Source organism: Lithohypha guttulata (genome assembly GCF_036872675.1).
Source record: "Lithohypha guttulata strain CCFEE 5908 chromosome Unknown scaffold_4, whole genome shotgun sequence".
In the NCBI taxonomy this organism is placed as follows: domain Eukaryota; kingdom Fungi; phylum Ascomycota; class Eurotiomycetes; order Chaetothyriales; family Trichomeriaceae; genus Lithohypha; species Lithohypha guttulata.
The window spans coordinates 918,227-934,589 of NW_027042753.1; the positions used below are offsets into that span (position 1 = coordinate 918,227).

The window sequence follows — 16,363 nt, forward strand, 5'->3', positions numbered from 1 at the left end:
TTTGAGTCAAGCACATTCAGGAAGCACCCTACGTCGCTATCCAAACATCGTAATCAAGTCATAGACCGTATAGATCGCCTTCAAGATACTCTTACGGCAGCCAAGATAGCACTGAATCGTTGAGTGAAGCCATCGAGTGCTGATGCGCCATCTCCATCAAGCTCGCTCATGTCGTGATCTTGTGTTTGTCCCTGCTCGATACCTTGTAGGTGGATGAGCATCTCCTTTGCGGACGCGACTACATCTGACATCGTGTTGTCTCCAAGAGAAGCCGAGGCCTCGGTCCATAGGTCGTCGCTTAGGCATAAGTTGCATATTAGGAGGGAAAGGTAGCCGAATGCCACGAGAACCTGAGCCTGCTCGGCTGTCTTTGCATCTGCGAGGCGTGGAGCAGCTTCAGTGTAGATGGAAGTGAGCTTGGTAAGGTAGTTGTCCAATGAGTCTGGTAGCCAACTATAAGCAAAGCTCTCTCGCGCCTTCAAGTCATGCTCTGTGAACTGAAGAAGACAAGCCAGCGTCAACAGCATTGAGTCAAGTACGGCTGGATCGACTGTCGAACCGGTCTCGACTGACTTGACCAAATCTAGAAAGCGACTATCCACGATGGTCATGGCTGCATCGCTGAATTTTGAGGAATTAAGGTACTGGCAGATGTGAGGTCTCTCATTGCACAAGCTGATGGTGAAGTGCAATACGGCCTGGATCACGTCTTCACTTCCATCCATAGCTTTCTTCGTAATGTCGGCGAGAATGTCTCCGAGTTTGACATATTCTTCAGCGGTCAAACCAAGATCGTTATCTAAGTGCGTCGCGAACAATTGCAGTAGAGACAAGGCCAGTTTAATAACAAACTTATTCCGTAAAGCCTCTGCTCCTGATGACTGCGAGGCAGAGGGCAGCATAAAGAAAATGATCTTTCTGTAGGACTCTGTACCAATCGAAATGTTGGTTGTCCCAACCTCAACAAGTCTGCGTAAGGAGTCGTTCAAAGCACCGAGCGTGACCGCAGCTGGCACAATCTGATCACCCTCTTGAGCTGGTAGTAAATGGTCTTTTACCAGAGTCTGTTCGAAGTCTTGTAACTCTTGGATTGTATGCTTCGAGAGGTTTTCTTTGCGGGTTTTGATCATTTGTGCCATAGACCCTAGATTTGTGATCAAACTACTGCTTGAGGCCACAGCTTGAACGATAGTTCTGGCCTTTACAGCCGAAGCATTCTTTGTATGCACCAGGCGCCAGAAAATCATCACAACCAACAACTTCGAAGTATTGTCGTGCAATGACCTCGACCACGCAGTCAGCCTATCTAGGCCGCGATCAGACACGAAAGACGCAAACTTTTCCTCTGACAGCCGTGAAAAGAGTTTCATACATGCTGTCAATCTTAGTGACTTGGAAGCCGTTCTTGGCGTAGGATCAATGTCTCCCAGTAGGGCTTCGAGATCCCTCTCAAAACGGTCGTTGGTTCCAGCTTGTCTTAACTCGTGAATGCTCTTCAGCTTGAAGCCTTTTCCTGCATCGTCACTGGAACTATCTTGGATATCAAGATCCATTTGCAATTGTGAGGAGGCACCTGTGGCAGCTAGCTGAGAAGCGAGTCTTTGACTGACCTCCTGGCTGTCGGTCTGGTTTAGTGCATCAAGGTCACTAACCATGTCAGCTAGATGTGATCGTTCTTTGCCATAGGTAGCTCGTGCTCTACCATAGCCCAGACGTTGAGAGCTGTTAGAGCGCGATAGAGTCGGTAAGGTTATAGCACTTTGAGTCTGCTCTAGACTGACCACTTGCTGTAATCGTCGTGTGAGCGTTGAGCTTTCCTGACTTGCAGAAGGACCGCACGAGGTCGTATGCGCAGAAGTATCTTTAGGTGCATCGAGCGTATCTATTCTCCTCATGCGACCATGAGGACGAGGGCTCTGCGCAGAGTCGCCAGATATGGAAGGACTGCGGCTAGCCAGAGGCGTTGGACTGTGCCCTGGTGAAAGACGTAGTTCGGTCAAGCCAATCGAGCCCGGAGTGCCTACACTCGTCACAGATACCTCATCGTCGTCTGTCGTGCGTCGCTGGTTCTTTCTCGGAGTCTGCAGATTCTCAGCATTGGTTTTCACTAAGGCTCTAGTTCTTCGCACTGGCTTTGCTTTTGCCTCGAAATAGTCACTGGGCTCTTCATGGTCTAAAAGCTTGTCCTCTTTTGTGTCTGACGGGTTTGGATTACGACTCGTCCTCTTGAGCTTCGTCTTTGACTTTGTCTTGATGGGTACGACCTCTGGTAAGTCAAAGACATCGCGACTGGCTGCGGAGGGAAGGTTATTCGGTGCCAATCTCCTTGTCCTGGGCATTTCTGGTCTCGATTGGTCTCGAATGTCAGCCTTTTGTTTTTGCATGCCATTCTCCTGCTTCTTCGCCAGAATCTGCCTGTTTGTCTTCTGTACCGCAGGCTGAGGAAGGCACGCACTTTCAGCAAGTTTAGATTGAGGATTCAATGTCTGACTTTCATCCGTGGAGACCTCTTGTGTTCTTGAAACCAGCTTTTCCATTTTCTTTCCGGCCTCCTTTGACTCCGCGACTGAGCGTGTACCACTTGTTTCGACCTCGACCTGCACACGCTTCGTTTGCTTCATTGTTTGTCCGAGTCTCCGCTTTTTCGATGGACGACCATCATTCGTGTCCTTATCCTCATCTGAAGAGATAATCTCAAATGCGGCTGGCTCTTGCTTCGCTGTCGGTTTCGCGGAAGACTTCATTGATGACGCAGGTCGTATCCCAGGACCAGGTGAGAGTGATGACTTGGAATATGCCATAGTGCGTATAGGTCCACTCGCTGGCGAAGGTGAAGGTGAAGGTGGTTCTATCGGTATAGCATCTCGATTTCCTCTTTCCTCGCTCGATGAGGACTGCGGACTGATTGGGAACTGCTTCGTGGGAGAAGGTGCCTTCGGTACAGATTGATTCGTGACTTCTGCGAAAAAGTTGTAGCCCATGGCTCTGCCCTTATTCTTGCCATACTTGGCGGCCACTGGACGCCGGTGCATCTGAGATTCCATCGTTATGTAGCACGATTGTCTCGCGCATCAGCAACTCGCTTTAGTTTATTGGACCAGTACGACCTTTGTCTGCGTCGTGGCCAGAGAAGTTGAAGGTGAATTGCGTCCAATCATGATCGTCCAATTCTAGTGAAATGAACTGTTGTGGATGTTATGGCACAGGGCCAAAGTTGGGAGTGAAGGCCTGTTGAGGTGGTGAAGGTTGACTGGGTTGACTGCGCGTTATTTACCAGGATGACCTCACTTTGTTGCATGGATACCTCGAGTACCACATGTGGAAGGACAACAATGAGCAGAATGGAAAGAGTTGGCTGAATTTACGCGTTTTAAAACACGTGAAAAGCGGCCAGTTCTTACTATGCCAGTGAAACTCTACTCGACCAACAAGACCCCACCGACCACAGTTGTACGTGGGCCGAGATACAGATAGACCGTATCCTACAACGGAATCCACCGGTCTTACTTCGAGGTGATCTGATATTGTGCGAGCTATACCTTTTACTTGGAAGCCCGCTCTGCACACAGTAACTCCCTCGACGCTCTTGTAGCAGCTCAAATTTAGAAAGGACTTGAGATAAGCTCTGCAGAAAAGAGAAAGTCCTCGAGTCGAGTCTCCACCAACTACGAAGCTCTCCTTGCTCACACGAGCAGTGATCGACCTGACAAGAAAAGCTCTACAACAACCCAGAAAACACATTCCAAATGTCCAACAAAAACGGGGAATGTCCCTCTCCAGCCTTAGGCGTAGGCCCCGACTACCGCCCAGCCAACGAAAAGCCAACAGCAACAGTCTCCCGCCAAGTCAAAAACCAACCAAACGTCCATATCCTTCCTCAAACACCACAGCTCATCGCTCTTCTCACCATGATCCGCGACGAGAATACTCAACGTGCGGACTTTATCTTCTACAGTAATCGGATCATCAGGCTCCTAGTCGAGGAAGGACTGAACCACCTCCCTGTCGTGCCGCATACTGTGACTTCCCCGGTAGGTAAGGACTATACTGGCGTGAGGTTTGAGGGAAAGATCTGTGGCGTGAGTATTATGCGGGCTGGGGAGTCAATGGAGCAAGGTCTTAGAGAGTGCTGTCGAAGTGTGAGAATTGGCAAGATTCTCATTCAGCGGAATGAGGAGACGAGTCTGCCAAAGTTGTTCTACGAGAAACTGCCTCCAGATATCAAGGATCGCTGGGTGCTACTACTGGATCCTATGCTTGCTACGGGTGGAAGTGCGATCATGGCGGTGGAAGTGCTGAAGGGAAAGGGTGTGCCTGAGGAAAGAATCTTGTTCTTGAATTTGATTGCCAGTCCTGAAGGTATCGCCAATTTCCTGGAGAAGGTGCCGAAGGTGAGAGTCATTACTGCTTTTGTGGATCAGGGCTTGAATGGCAAGAACTATATCGTGCCTGGATTGGGTGATTTCGGCGATCGTTTCTATACTCTGTAAGCGAAAGGTATCTCTGTTGTCACTGTCAAAGCAGGACGGAACTGCTATTGTTAGCGTTGTTGTTTGCTTGCATTAGTCGGAACTAGAATGAACCAAGTCCACGGAAAGAAGGCAATGAGTCAAGTCAGCACGCAAACCAGGATCAGAGAATGGGGGGAAAGGTTCAATTGCTTGATATCGAGGTACAGGTTTGGCGACAGCCACATGACGAGATTATGCCGCAGCACTAGTTGTCACACCTGTATCTGCTTCTCCTCGTCTCAAAGCCAAAAGCGCTCGTACGTCCGTGACATACTGCAGCGCTTCAAAAAGGGGTATCAAATGAAGTAAATCGTTGTCCGTTGGATCGTTGATCCAGCCTTCAATAGGTATAGCGTTGTCTGAGAGGCTCGTTAGCAAACTTCGATCGAATGTTGGTATAGACACGTAAAGCTCACCTTCATGAAAGACATAGGAAACTGGACTGTTGTCCAGGATAATCACCTTGCTGAGATCAGGCTCAATACTGCTTAGATCTTTGATATAAGAGCCGTTTCTAAACGTGCAATGTTGCCGATAATACCTTCCAGCAAAGAACTTCTTCTCCTGTTCTAGCCAATCAATCACAGGATCTGCATATTCTTGCACTGAAGCAGTAAAGATGACTACCTTGTACCATTTGGCAACCTTTTTCAGAAACTCGTCGCAATGAGGTCGTTTATGGACGTAGTATAGGATAGGGTGTTGAGGACCAATGATTTGCTGAGGTGGAGCGGGTTGGCCAGGTACTGCTTGGGCGACCGGGTTGTAGACTGGCGAATTCAACTTGACTTCGACCATGTGTCCGGAGGACATTCGTCCCCCCTTCGCAAAGGAGTGGATTAGAGTCTCGTCCAGATCGAGGATCAGAGTCTTCTGGTGAATATGAGGTGTATACGAAAGCCGTCTGTGAGCATGTGTTGACAGTTGTGCTGCCACGTTAGAGTATGACGGCTGACGTCTGGGTATTAGGGGTCTAGGAGGTTGTGGAGCATGAGGATATCGCAGCTTGTTGGCAGTCGCTACTGACATGGGAGATTTGATGTTGTCAACAGTCAGAGGTCCACCATCTGGAGTTGTAGCACTATCAGCAAGCCTTGACTTCCGCCTTTGAGTTACATCCTCATGCTGAAGCAGTCGTATACGACTCGATCGACGTCTATGACCCCCATCATCAACATCCAGCTTCTCTACCTTCTTTGCCTTGCGTTCTTTTCTTCTTTTGTTGTCCGAATCAGAGTCGGTCTGCAGGGAGTTCATAGAGCTCAAAGAATCACTCGAGTAAGAATGCTTGAGCTTCGTCTCCCGTGTGATGCGATCGTACGGCTTTTCCGGTAGCTCATCAGGCTTGGGTTTACTGACATCTTTGGTTGTAAGCTTCCTTCTCTTGCGCTTGAATGGTACAAGGGCTGAATATTGACCAGATTCATCTCGAAAGCATTTCGCAACGTAGACAACAGGCATGCCAATAGTTGCTAGTATCGCGGTAATGGCATCGGCAATTCTCTTGACGATTGAATGTAATTTGCTTCCGAAGCCAGACTCTTCTCTCCTCTTCTCATGGTTAAGCAGTAGTTGTTTCTCATCCCCAGGCTCAATACCGGGTGTTTCGGCATCGTCACTGCCAGCCTTGATAATAGGTTCGTCGAGCTCGGACGCATCCCCGCTCTTGACCTCAGGAGCCTGTTGCGCGCTATGCGACCTTCCTCTAACCAACTCTCCACTCAGCTTCCGGCGCAGGTCTTCGCTTTGCGATTTGGCCCGCGAACGAGCCACTGGCTGGCCGATAACTTTCGCCGATAACAAGTTCAGCGAATTCATGATGGTCTGCGCGAGACGCTAACTTCTGGCAGCACAGTTGTGTTGACTATATCCGGCACATCCTGAGGTTGGTAAATGCAATTGTTTTTGCTCAAGCCGAGTCTACTGCCGAACAAAATCGTAAGCGTGCCGTTGTCGCAGTATATTAGGCGGACAGTTTAATACATTTATTAGTGGTGTGCAAAGTGATTGGCTTTTGGCAAGGCAGGTAGTTGAAACACTTCGAGAGTCTACGAGGGGTTGGTAGACATGGAGCATCACTACCTTCACGTCAGGTCCGTGAAGATCAGCCACGCATTCGCCAACTTAGTCAAGAGCACCTGGACAGCGGCTTCCTGCCGCAATCGTGAGTATTTGCCTCAGGCACACATCTCTCGAGCACATGCGGATGTGTACCAGATTTCGGACACGATAGAGTCACACAGCCGGCAACACGTTGATATTTGCATACCATTTGTGCCTACATACACAAAGGCGCAGTCATCGGAGACTTCTTGGGGTGTTGAGTTCTCAAGCTCACTGCAGACTAACAAGAAAGAAGGATTTTCAAGCCGTAATTCCAGTCGCGTCACTCAAAACACACACGAGACTGAACAACATTCCTCATGGCTGCGGACTTACTGCCAGTGCCAGGTCTGGCATCTTTCAGAGCAAGTTTACCCTCTTGGCCTGTAGAGAAATCGATCGAACACCTCATCTCGCTGTTCCGAAGAAGACAAATACGAGGACCCAAGCCATGCGCCCTCGCAACAGCATGGTTACTCAGAAAAGTGGTCTCAACCACGAGGGCAACAGAGCCTGGCAAGCTAATTTTGAGAGTGCAAGATGTGGGCAAGAAACTGGTTGAGGCCGCTCCGAGAGAGCTTACCGTTGGTAACATCGTGCGCAGAGTGCTTGGAGCCATTAGGGAAGAGGAGGAGAACCGAGAAGCAGATACTCCCTTAGGAAGTGAACCAAACTCAATTCCACCCACCCCAGCCGGCGAACTTCCCACATCATTCTTGCCTGCTTCAGCCATAGCACCAGCTAGGGACGACTCACCTCTTGGTCGGCCACAAAATAGGCCAGCACTTCTATCACAGCAAACAGGTGGTCCTGAAAGACGGCCTGCCGTCACGTCCATGTTTAGCATTATGGCTCATCCAACTATGAGAGGCTCAGCCGGTGGATCGTCACCAATAAGAAGTGGCAGTTCCACTCCCTCCACCGTACCTCAGCCAGCACAGAATACAGACTTTCGAGCTGAAGTCCTCGAAGCCATCACAGAAATCGTCGATGAACTCGATCAAGCGGATGAACAAGTTGCAGGTTATGCTCTCGACCACATCTCTCCACAAGAAACGATATTTACCTACTCCACCTCACCTGTTGTCCAGCGCTTCCTGCTCAAGGCGGCATCGAAACGAAAATTCACCCTCATCCAAGCAGAGTCCTACCCGAACAGCCATAAAGCTACACATGCAACCGTTACAGGCAGCAAGGTACCCGAGGGTTACGAGGATCTCGACACGGAATCATTCTCGAAGCCCTTAATCGCACACGGTATCACAGTGCTACTCATCCCAGACTCCTCCATCTTCGCCCTAATGTCCCGAGCCAACAAGGTCATCATCTCAGCTACCGGTGTCCTCAGCAACGGCTCGATCGTCGCCGCAGCAGGCACCAAGCCACTAGTTACAGCTGCGAGATTCCACCGAGTACCTGTAATAGTCCTGGCCGAGACATACAAACTGTCACCAGTCGTGCCCTACGACCCCTTTGACTTTGTTGATTACGGAGACGTGCAGAAAGTGGTCCCATATCAAGATCGGGAGATGCAGCTGGGCTTGCAAAGTGTACAGAACCCGGTGACTGATTTTGTCGAGAGTGAATATGTTGATATGTTTGTGACGAATTTAGGAGGTGTGGCTACGGGCTATATGTATCGCACTATTAGGGATCAGTACCATGACGAGGATTTGGAGCTATAAAGAGTTGTGAACGTGGAAAGGAATATGCATGCTGCAACGTTCCGAGCAGGGTCTATATGTAACACGATCTCAGAAGATCGAATGATCATGATCGATGACCAGTTCTTGTTACATGATCGAGCCCTTTAGATTGCTCAAGTCGTGCTTTTCACTCGCTTCATGCCTGCCAGAATATGCCGTGAGCTCTACAGCAGAGGTGCTCGAGCTGATTCGTAGACACATTCCCGGCTCTTTCTGCTATAATGTACATGTTCTCATTCGCCACAGTCTTTGTGCTCAGCGAGCACGACCGTTCTGCCTGAAGATTCGACCTTCGCCTTCGGAGCGACGGTCTCGCAGTGTGAGGATCCGGCATTATATTTCTCGATATGCCCGGGTGCTCTCCCGCAACTTGCGCGTGCTTGTCGTGAGGTGTGCTGTCTGGGTACCAACGAATGGTTGAAACAATTTCAGCTGTACAAGCCATTCTTTCGTTCTTTACTCCTTAGCATCCACGTCTTCCTCGTCATCTGGCCCAATCTTTCTCCTCACCAACCTTCCTGGTCCTCTCTTCTCTATCCATCTAGGATCGTTCCTAGGCAGATCTGATGTCCACTTGAACCTCGTCCCATCCTTCTCGAACATCTTCTTCTCCTTGGTCTCTTGACTAGCCTTCTCTTTTTGTATCCGACCAACCTCCTTCAACAGCTCCGTTGCTCCATTCGCTCTGAACCTCGTCACTTTGCGTATATTCGTGGCCGTAATCTCATTCATTGGCAACATCTCATCCTGTTGCCTTGATAGTGCTTTCGCCGTCATCTTGAACCTCACGTCCTTCGGTCCATCGACTAAACTTAATATCGCGCTGGCTGCTTGGTCATCTTTTAATGGCTCACATGGCAATACTCGCGTATAACCGCCTGGTCTACTCTCGTAGCGCTTTGCAAGCTCGCCGAAGACTTTAGGGAGGTATAGGTCTGGCTCGTGGAAGAATCCTCTCGCGCTTAGGCGGCTGGCATTTGTGTTCTTTTTTCCGAGGGTGATAAGCTTTTCAGCTACACGTTGGGCTTCTTTCGCTTTGGCGTATGTGGTGGATATTTGTTCGTGTTTTATTAGTGACGTGACGAGGTTGCGCAGGAGGGATTGTCGATGGGCACTGTCCCGACCTAGGGGCCGACGATACTGTGACGAGGCAGGCATTGTAAAGATGGAGGGATGTCGACTATGTCAGGGGGAAGAGGCTGATGCCCCTGCAGCAGGAGTGATGGTGAAATTATGCGCGGCAGGAGGTTTGATTACTGCTGCTGTTGTGTTTCCGTGCTTGAATCGTGGTATTCTCTTGAAGCAGATCTGTATGATGAGACTAGTCAGGATGGACGCGATGAAGGAAGTGAGCCAGAGCAGTATTCCCATAAGCTGCAGACCTCTGTAATTACTGCACCTGGCTACGAATTTCTGGTAGAGCACTCGCCTACGAGTATCAACACCGATGCAGTGTAAAAGCCGTTGAAGCATATCCAGCAGACAGCTCGTTGCCGGCCACTTACTTCCGCGTAGCAAGCAGCACCCGAAGTTTAGGTTCTGGCTCCTCATGTTACAGCCGGGCCTTGTCGCCTAAACGAGGCAGACTTGAGCCGACTAAGCTAAAAGCGTGTGACGTGATGGTGTTTTGCCTGAACGTGTCCGAGGCGATTGTCCATCGAAACACGAAGATGCACTTGAGGAGTGACTATTGCATAGACTTCATGCTTCTGTTCGCATATCACAGATCTTGCATTTTTGTAGCGTTTAATGCCTTTCTCGTCTTCCTAATTCCACAACGGGTTTCTCTCATATTCCTTGCCACCACAATTGCTTGCATATGCTCAACATTGTTCCCATTGCCACTTATCGACTACTGCATGCGACACTAGCAAGCGTATATATTTACCAAGCATTGAGTTTATCCAGTTTCTTGTTCCTGGTGAACAGGTATGGCGGCCATGGATTTCACCGCTCTGAGAGCTCAGACTCTAAGATCGGGTGCCGATGAGGAGGCTGTCACCGTGAATACTCGAGCCCTGATTGACAAAGTACTTGCAAGATACTCAGGAGAATGGACGACATTAAGAGAGCTGATACAGAACGCAGCGGACGCCACTGCGACCAAGGTCACAATTAAGTTCGATTCTGTCCCATCGCCTACGATACCTCTGCCTCAAGATGCCACACCTTCGAATATGCTAAAGCACGTTATCCAGCACCATACTCTTAAGCGCATGGTCGTTACGAACAATGGAACACCCTTCAACGAGAACGACTGGACTCGGTTGAAGAGAATAGCTGAGGGTAATCCAGATGAGACCAAAATCGGTGCATTTGGTGTTGGTTTCTACTCCGTCTTCGCTGATTGCGAGGAGCCTTTTGTCTCGTCTGGAAGAGAAGCTATGGCATTCTACTGGAAGACGAATGCACTATTTACACGACGGCTGAAATTGCCGGAAGGAGAAGGAAATACTGACACAAACTTCGTGCTGGACTACAGAGACACAACCTCTGTGATACCTTCCTTGATATCCTTGAGTCAATTTCTAGCAAGCTCGCTCACTTTTGTTGGCATAGAAAAGATTGAGCTGTGGATAGATCAATGGAACATCTTGACCCTGACCAAGAAGACCTCTCCGAGTGTGGATGTACCTATACCCAAGGACATCGAGCCAAAAACGAGCGAAGGTTTCATGAAGGTGATAAATGTATCAAAAGAGCTGGCTCAAATAGACGGTGAATGGATGCCAATAGTTGCATTCAAGTCTTCACAACCTGGTGCGACACGATCAGCCGCAAGAGATGAGGCGCCTTCGTTGCGTGGCTTCTTCTCGAGACTAGCTGGAGGTCGACAATCGGAAGATGCTGTGCTTCCCACCAAGCAGAAAGAGATCGAGCAGACTGATTCGACGCAGAAAGTCAAGGCAACCATATTCCTGAACGTAGATACCGCAACCATCAAGACGTTTACTGGAGTGAAATTCAACGAGGAACTAGAAAGAGCTACGAAGAAACCACCACCCAAGACTACGAAGTTGGCTGTACTCACAGGTCCTTTCGTCGAGAATGACACGCTCACGAACACAACCAAACACGGCGACATCTTTGGCACAGTCCTGCCGTCAAGGTCAGGCAGGATCTTCATCGGATTTCCGACCCACCAAACAACTGGCCTCAATGCTCATATCTCCGCACCCTCAGTCATCCCAACGGTCGAGCGGGAATCGATCGATCTCAACGCGAAATATGTTCGGACGTGGAACATGGAAATGCTTCGTGCTGCTGGTATAGTGTGCCGGATAGCTTGGACAGCAGAGATGGCAGAGTTGCGCGTAAGAATACAGAATCAGTCAAATGGTGCTAAAAAGATACGCATGGATCACGTACAGCCTTTCTTACAGGAAGGTATCACTATCTTCAAAAACTTTACCTTCAGAGAGTCAACTCCTTCACCAAAGACGGGAGAGCTTCTTGAGGATGCTTTCTGGAGAAGCGGCAAGAAGGCTGCGATTGACGTACTGTCAAGCTGTGGTGTGCTACCAACCCATCAAGTGCGTATAGCACCGAAAGACCTTAGTTTTGTCGAGGGCGTGCCAGTACTGCCTGAGAAACTTATGGAGCAAGCAAAGCCATTTGTTAACAAGCTGGTTGAGTTCGGCTTAGTCACCGAAGTTACGGTTTCGGATATCAAGCAAGCTCTGGAGGCCAATGCATTGACTAGCAAACAACTTACCGAGTTTCTGGACTGGTTGGTCAAGAACGTCGCCAAGGAACAGCTTGATGGCCAGACCGTGGCGACGCTATTGTCTATTACTGTCGCGAATGAAGAAACCGAGGAGAGCTCAAATGGTCGATTGCTCATGCTGGGCGGCATTGAATACTTCCACAACCCGAGCCGGATACCACCAAACTTTCCAGTACCCGAGACAGTTATGCCCTTGAAATATACCAGCAGCTTCTCGAAGCAGAATCTAGAGTCTTTGGGCTGGCAAGAGTTGCAAATCGTACCCTGGATGCGGTGGCTCATTGCAGAGTCAAAGAGTCGATCCATGCTTCGAGAAGACCAAGATCTGACCTCATCCGCCGCCTTCAGTTCTCAAGTCTTTGCTCTGATTTCAAAGCAATGGGAGTCTATGAGTCAATCATCGAAGCAGTCGCTGGTCGAACTGCTGAGCGCTCATACTGTGGTTCCTACTAAGCTTGGTATGAAGAAGCCTGGTGATGCATACTTTCCTAATGTCAAGCTTTTCGACGATTTGCCAACCATCACTGGGTTCAACAACGTGAAGGACAAGGTGTTGAATGCCTTTGGAGTGCGAAAGACAGTGGAGCTTGGCGTGGTATTTGATCGTCTACTCAAGCCTACGAAGGATGTGAATGCTCAAAGCCCTGGTCGTCACATGGCTCTAGTTCAATATTTGGCTTCTGTGAGGGACGATATTCCTTCAGCTGACATGCAACGATTGCGCAACACACCTATTTGTCCGAAAGAGGATCGACAAAGCGAAGTACGAGAATCAGAACAGCGCTACAAAGTTTCAGAACTCTTCGAACCTCGTCCTCAGCTGCGTGATCTTGGCCTTCCAGTTCTTGCTTGGCAAGGGCCATACAGGAGCAATAGCGCAGAAGGTCGTCTCTTGACCTCTTTGGGACTTCGCACTACACCGGACGCTGCCGAGCTTATTTCCATCATGGCTCAAGCAGGTCAAACTGGTGATGCATCACTCACAGCCAGAGCTATGGCATTCTTCATCAGTGGCTATCACGCCAATGGTTATGCTCAATTTGATTACTCGAAAGTGCAAACTCCGTTCCTGCCTCTAGAGAACAAGCCTGACCTTAGCACACCTTCCAGTTGCTACATCGACGAAGGAGCTCGCTTGCTAGGGTTTGATATTGTACGGCGAGATCTACATGGTCATGCGGCTATGTTCGGTGTGCGAAGACATCCACCAATCGAAACCTGTATTCAGATTCTAGCTACGAAGAAATTGACGTCTCACCAAGAAGCACGGGCTATCTTTGCATACTTTGCAGGACGGTTAAACGAGATCAATGCTTCGATTATTCCCAAATTGCAGGACCTCAACTTCGTGCCTATCTTCTCCAAAAACAAGGAGAAGACTATACTTAAGAGCTATACATCTCCTCGCAATGTCTTCCTTGGCGACAGCGACACTTTCGGAGAGATCTTCAACTATGTGGATTTTGGTCAGGAGGCCAACGCTTTCCTTCTCAAGTGTGGTTCGAAACCTGAGCCGACCAAGGTAGAGGTTGCTCAGATATTGGTCAGAGAGCCAGCTAGAATATCGTCCACTTTCAAGAATCCAGAAAAGTACTTGACGTTGCTGAGAAGTCTGGCGGACAGTGTTAGTCTGCTGAAGAAGAATAAAGATCTTTTCCGGGAGATGAAGCGGGCGCCCTTCCTGCTAGCGAGCAAGCACATACCAGGACCCAAGAATGGCAACCTTATCGGCGATGATGAGGATTACCTGGATGATGACGAGAGCCAAGGTATCACAGAGTGGCAGCTTTGCAGTGCCGAGGATGCTATCATCGTTGACGAGTTCATTTCCTATAATCTTTTCAAGTCTAGCATTCTCGCTGCGCCTCAAGAAGAAGGTCTGGAAGACTTTTATTTTGCTCTGGGTTCGCAGATGCTTAGCTCGCTGGTCGAAGAGGCTGCACGACATGGCTCGCGAGCACCTGATCAGGGTCCTGCTCAGAAGCTCCACAGACTCATCATCGAGCGTTCACAGCTGTTCCTCCACGAGCAACCTGCCGACAACATCAAGCACGATTCTCGCTGGCTTGAGAAGAATCTTAGTGTGCAATTAGTATCTCACATCACGCTAAGGAGGTCACTCAAGGGCAGGAACATCACTCACTCTGAAAAGAGGACGGCGGTCATTACTCAAGCCAATCGAGAGTATATTCTGTGGGTTGTCGGCGGCAGTCCTGACTTCTACCAGGTCAGCCAGGCTCTCATTCACCTATTACTGAATCGACCCAAACTTCATTCGCCGCTTACACTTGAGATGCTATTGAAGACAGATTTGCTAGAGCTTCGAAACAGAGGTTTCAATGTTTCTCGTATCCTGCGACAAAAGGCTGCAGAAGCTAGACTTGCAGAGAACAAACGTCAACAAGAACTGGAAGAGGAGCAGAAGAAGATACATGAACAGCAAAAAGCTTGGGAGACCTCACGAGCAGTACAAAAGAAGGAGAAGGAAGGACCACAAATTGGTGCTTTCCCAGATTCGCCAGACAGTAAGAGTGCCCTGGCTGGACCTTCACAGCCGCCTGAATCGGAGATCTTCAACGAACCACTACGTTCTGCACGTGGTATGCTTTCGAATCTTTTTGGTGGACGTCAACAGCGTCCAGGATCGCAAGCACTTCCTGAGCCTATTCCGCAGCGTGTCCGTACTGCACAGTCTGAGACAGATCCACCTCCACCATATTCGCAGGGTGGTCCGGATCAGACAGTGACAGCACCACATCATATGCGCGAGAACTTGCTCAGCGCTATCAAAAAGTCTCGCCCTCATAATTCTTCCGAAATCTTCTCTCGTGGTGAGCAGAACACGGTATCAGAAACAAAATCTTACTGCGACGAAAAGCCCGCTCATGAACTCACTTTCGTGGCCGAGCTCAAGCACGGTATTCAGATGTTCCTACCTCAAATGCAAGGTCTTGAGCCGTCAGCTTTCCTCTCACAGAACATCAACGGCCTCACACGTTTTTCCGACCTGCTTAAGAGCACAGGTGACATCTTCAGTCTGTCTCCTCGCATCCTCAATATATTCTACGAGACAGGTGGCAAGACTATTGCTTTCAATCGCAACGGCAGCATCTTCTGCAATTACCTATATTTCAAGCAGTTGCACGAGATGCAGATCCTAGGTGGTGATGCAGCACAAGCCCAGGCGGGATGCAATGATGCGCTGGTATACTGGTGGGTAATTTTGTGTCATGAGCTGGCGCACAACTTGGTGGCCGATCATAGCTCGAATCATTCTTATTATACGGAAGGGTTTGTAGCTCAGTACTTTGGCAGAGTGGTTGAGAAGATTGCGGAGGGAAGAGGAAGAGTACAGCAGAGGCAGACGGTGGTACCGGATCGCACGGCGCAGCCTACGTGAAGTTTGTTGATTTGTATTGGCTTGGGGTGGTTGATGTATATGACAGGGTGTTTTGGATTTGGGCATGAGCGTGGGCGTGTGGGTATTTTTGAAACGAAGAGGTTCTTGTAGAGGAATAGATAGGTGGTCGAAACGCTTTAAGGCAATCCGAGTCCACTACAGAGTACTACCTCGTTGGCACACAAGTCACTCAATCTCTTCATGCCTATAAGCCCTCACTAGAAGGGTGAGTTTACGCGTGTGTTTCGTGTCAAGATTGAAACGTTGCCGCCAGAAACTGTAACGTGTCCCACGACAATCGGTCGGTATGCACGTACTAGCACTGGTATTGGCAGCTCGATATCAAGTGCAGTCAACTCCCTCCTGACCAAGTCCTCTGAAACATGCGTTGACGCCACCAAGATGTATTCGTGCTAGGTGCGAGAACCACATATTCGACGAGCCACGAGTGAGTTCGACGATGCGAGCATGGGACATGACGCATTTTCGCCCATTGCACTAGCACCGATCAACGTTCTATGTGTGCCAGTTGGACGAATCAAGCCACAGAATTTTGATTCCTGCATACTGAGCCTTCGCAAGTTTGCTACTATCGTCTCTGTCCATGATGACAAAGCAGATCAGACAGGAGGCAAAGATGATACAGGACTGTCCGATCAGCCCATGAGAGCACTACTGTTCAACTTTAGTGCTCATAGTGAAGCACAAACTTTGCGGGATACGCAATGGTTTGAGCCAAACAGACAACCTCAATTGATCTTGGGTATTCTCGATGGTAGTTCTTTCTCAGACTCGCTAGTATCGGACCTGGCGAATGTTGCCGAAAGTGCTCGAGTTGACCTGAAATCATGGGCGGCACAATTCACGGGCAAGGAGATCCCTTCACAGGTAGTAGTCTTGAACAGTACGATAACGG

At 49.3% G+C, this 16,363-nt stretch overlaps 6 protein-coding genes across 6 annotated transcripts; 3 read left to right on the top strand and 3 right to left on the bottom strand.

Moving 5' to 3' along the window:
- Positions 1 to 80: 80 nt before the first annotated feature.
- LTR64_005480 (uncharacterized protein) lies at positions 81 to 3,044 on the bottom strand (the record flags this gene model as incomplete). Its single annotated transcript, XM_064899819.1, has 1 exon — positions 81 to 3,044. One exon carries the CDS (start codon positions 3,042 to 3,044, stop codon positions 81 to 83), a length of 2,964 nt encoding a protein of 987 aa, XP_064753131.1.
- A 702-nt stretch (positions 3,045 to 3,746) lies between these two features.
- Positions 3,747 to 4,490, top strand: FUR1 (Uracil phosphoribosyltransferase, synthesizes UMP from uracil; the record flags this gene model as incomplete). Its single annotated transcript, XM_064899820.1, has 1 exon — positions 3,747 to 4,490. The coding sequence occupies one exon, from the start codon at positions 3,747 to 3,749 to the stop codon at positions 4,488 to 4,490; it is 744 nt and encodes a 247-aa protein (XP_064753132.1).
- A 213-nt stretch (positions 4,491 to 4,703) lies between these two features.
- Positions 4,704 to 6,329, bottom strand: NEM1 (Nuclear envelope morphology protein 1; the record flags this gene model as incomplete). Its single annotated transcript, XM_064899821.1, has 2 exons — positions 4,704 to 4,870; positions 4,928 to 6,329. The coding sequence occupies 2 exons, from the start codon at positions 6,327 to 6,329 to the stop codon at positions 4,704 to 4,706; spliced, it is 1,569 nt and encodes a 522-aa protein (XP_064753133.1).
- A 605-nt stretch (positions 6,330 to 6,934) lies between these two features.
- GCD7 (GCD complex subunit gcd7) lies at positions 6,935 to 8,299 on the top strand (the record flags this gene model as incomplete). The annotated part of the gene is made up of 1 exon (XM_064899822.1): positions 6,935 to 8,299. One exon carries the CDS (start codon positions 6,935 to 6,937, stop codon positions 8,297 to 8,299), a length of 1,365 nt encoding a protein of 454 aa, XP_064753134.1.
- A 477-nt stretch (positions 8,300 to 8,776) lies between these two features.
- On the bottom strand, positions 8,777 to 9,478 carry mrpl8 (54S ribosomal protein L8, mitochondrial; the record flags this gene model as incomplete). Its single annotated transcript, XM_064899823.1, has 2 exons — positions 8,777 to 9,126; positions 9,175 to 9,478. The coding sequence occupies 2 exons, from the start codon at positions 9,476 to 9,478 to the stop codon at positions 8,777 to 8,779; spliced, it is 654 nt and encodes a 217-aa protein (XP_064753135.1).
- A 773-nt stretch (positions 9,479 to 10,251) lies between these two features.
- Positions 10,252 to 15,447, top strand: LTR64_005485 (uncharacterized protein; the record flags this gene model as incomplete). The annotated part of the gene is made up of 2 exons (XM_064899824.1): positions 10,252 to 11,634; positions 11,692 to 15,447. The coding sequence occupies 2 exons, from the start codon at positions 10,252 to 10,254 to the stop codon at positions 15,445 to 15,447; spliced, it is 5,139 nt and encodes a 1,712-aa protein (XP_064753136.1).
- Positions 15,448 to 16,363: the final 916 nt, after the last annotated feature.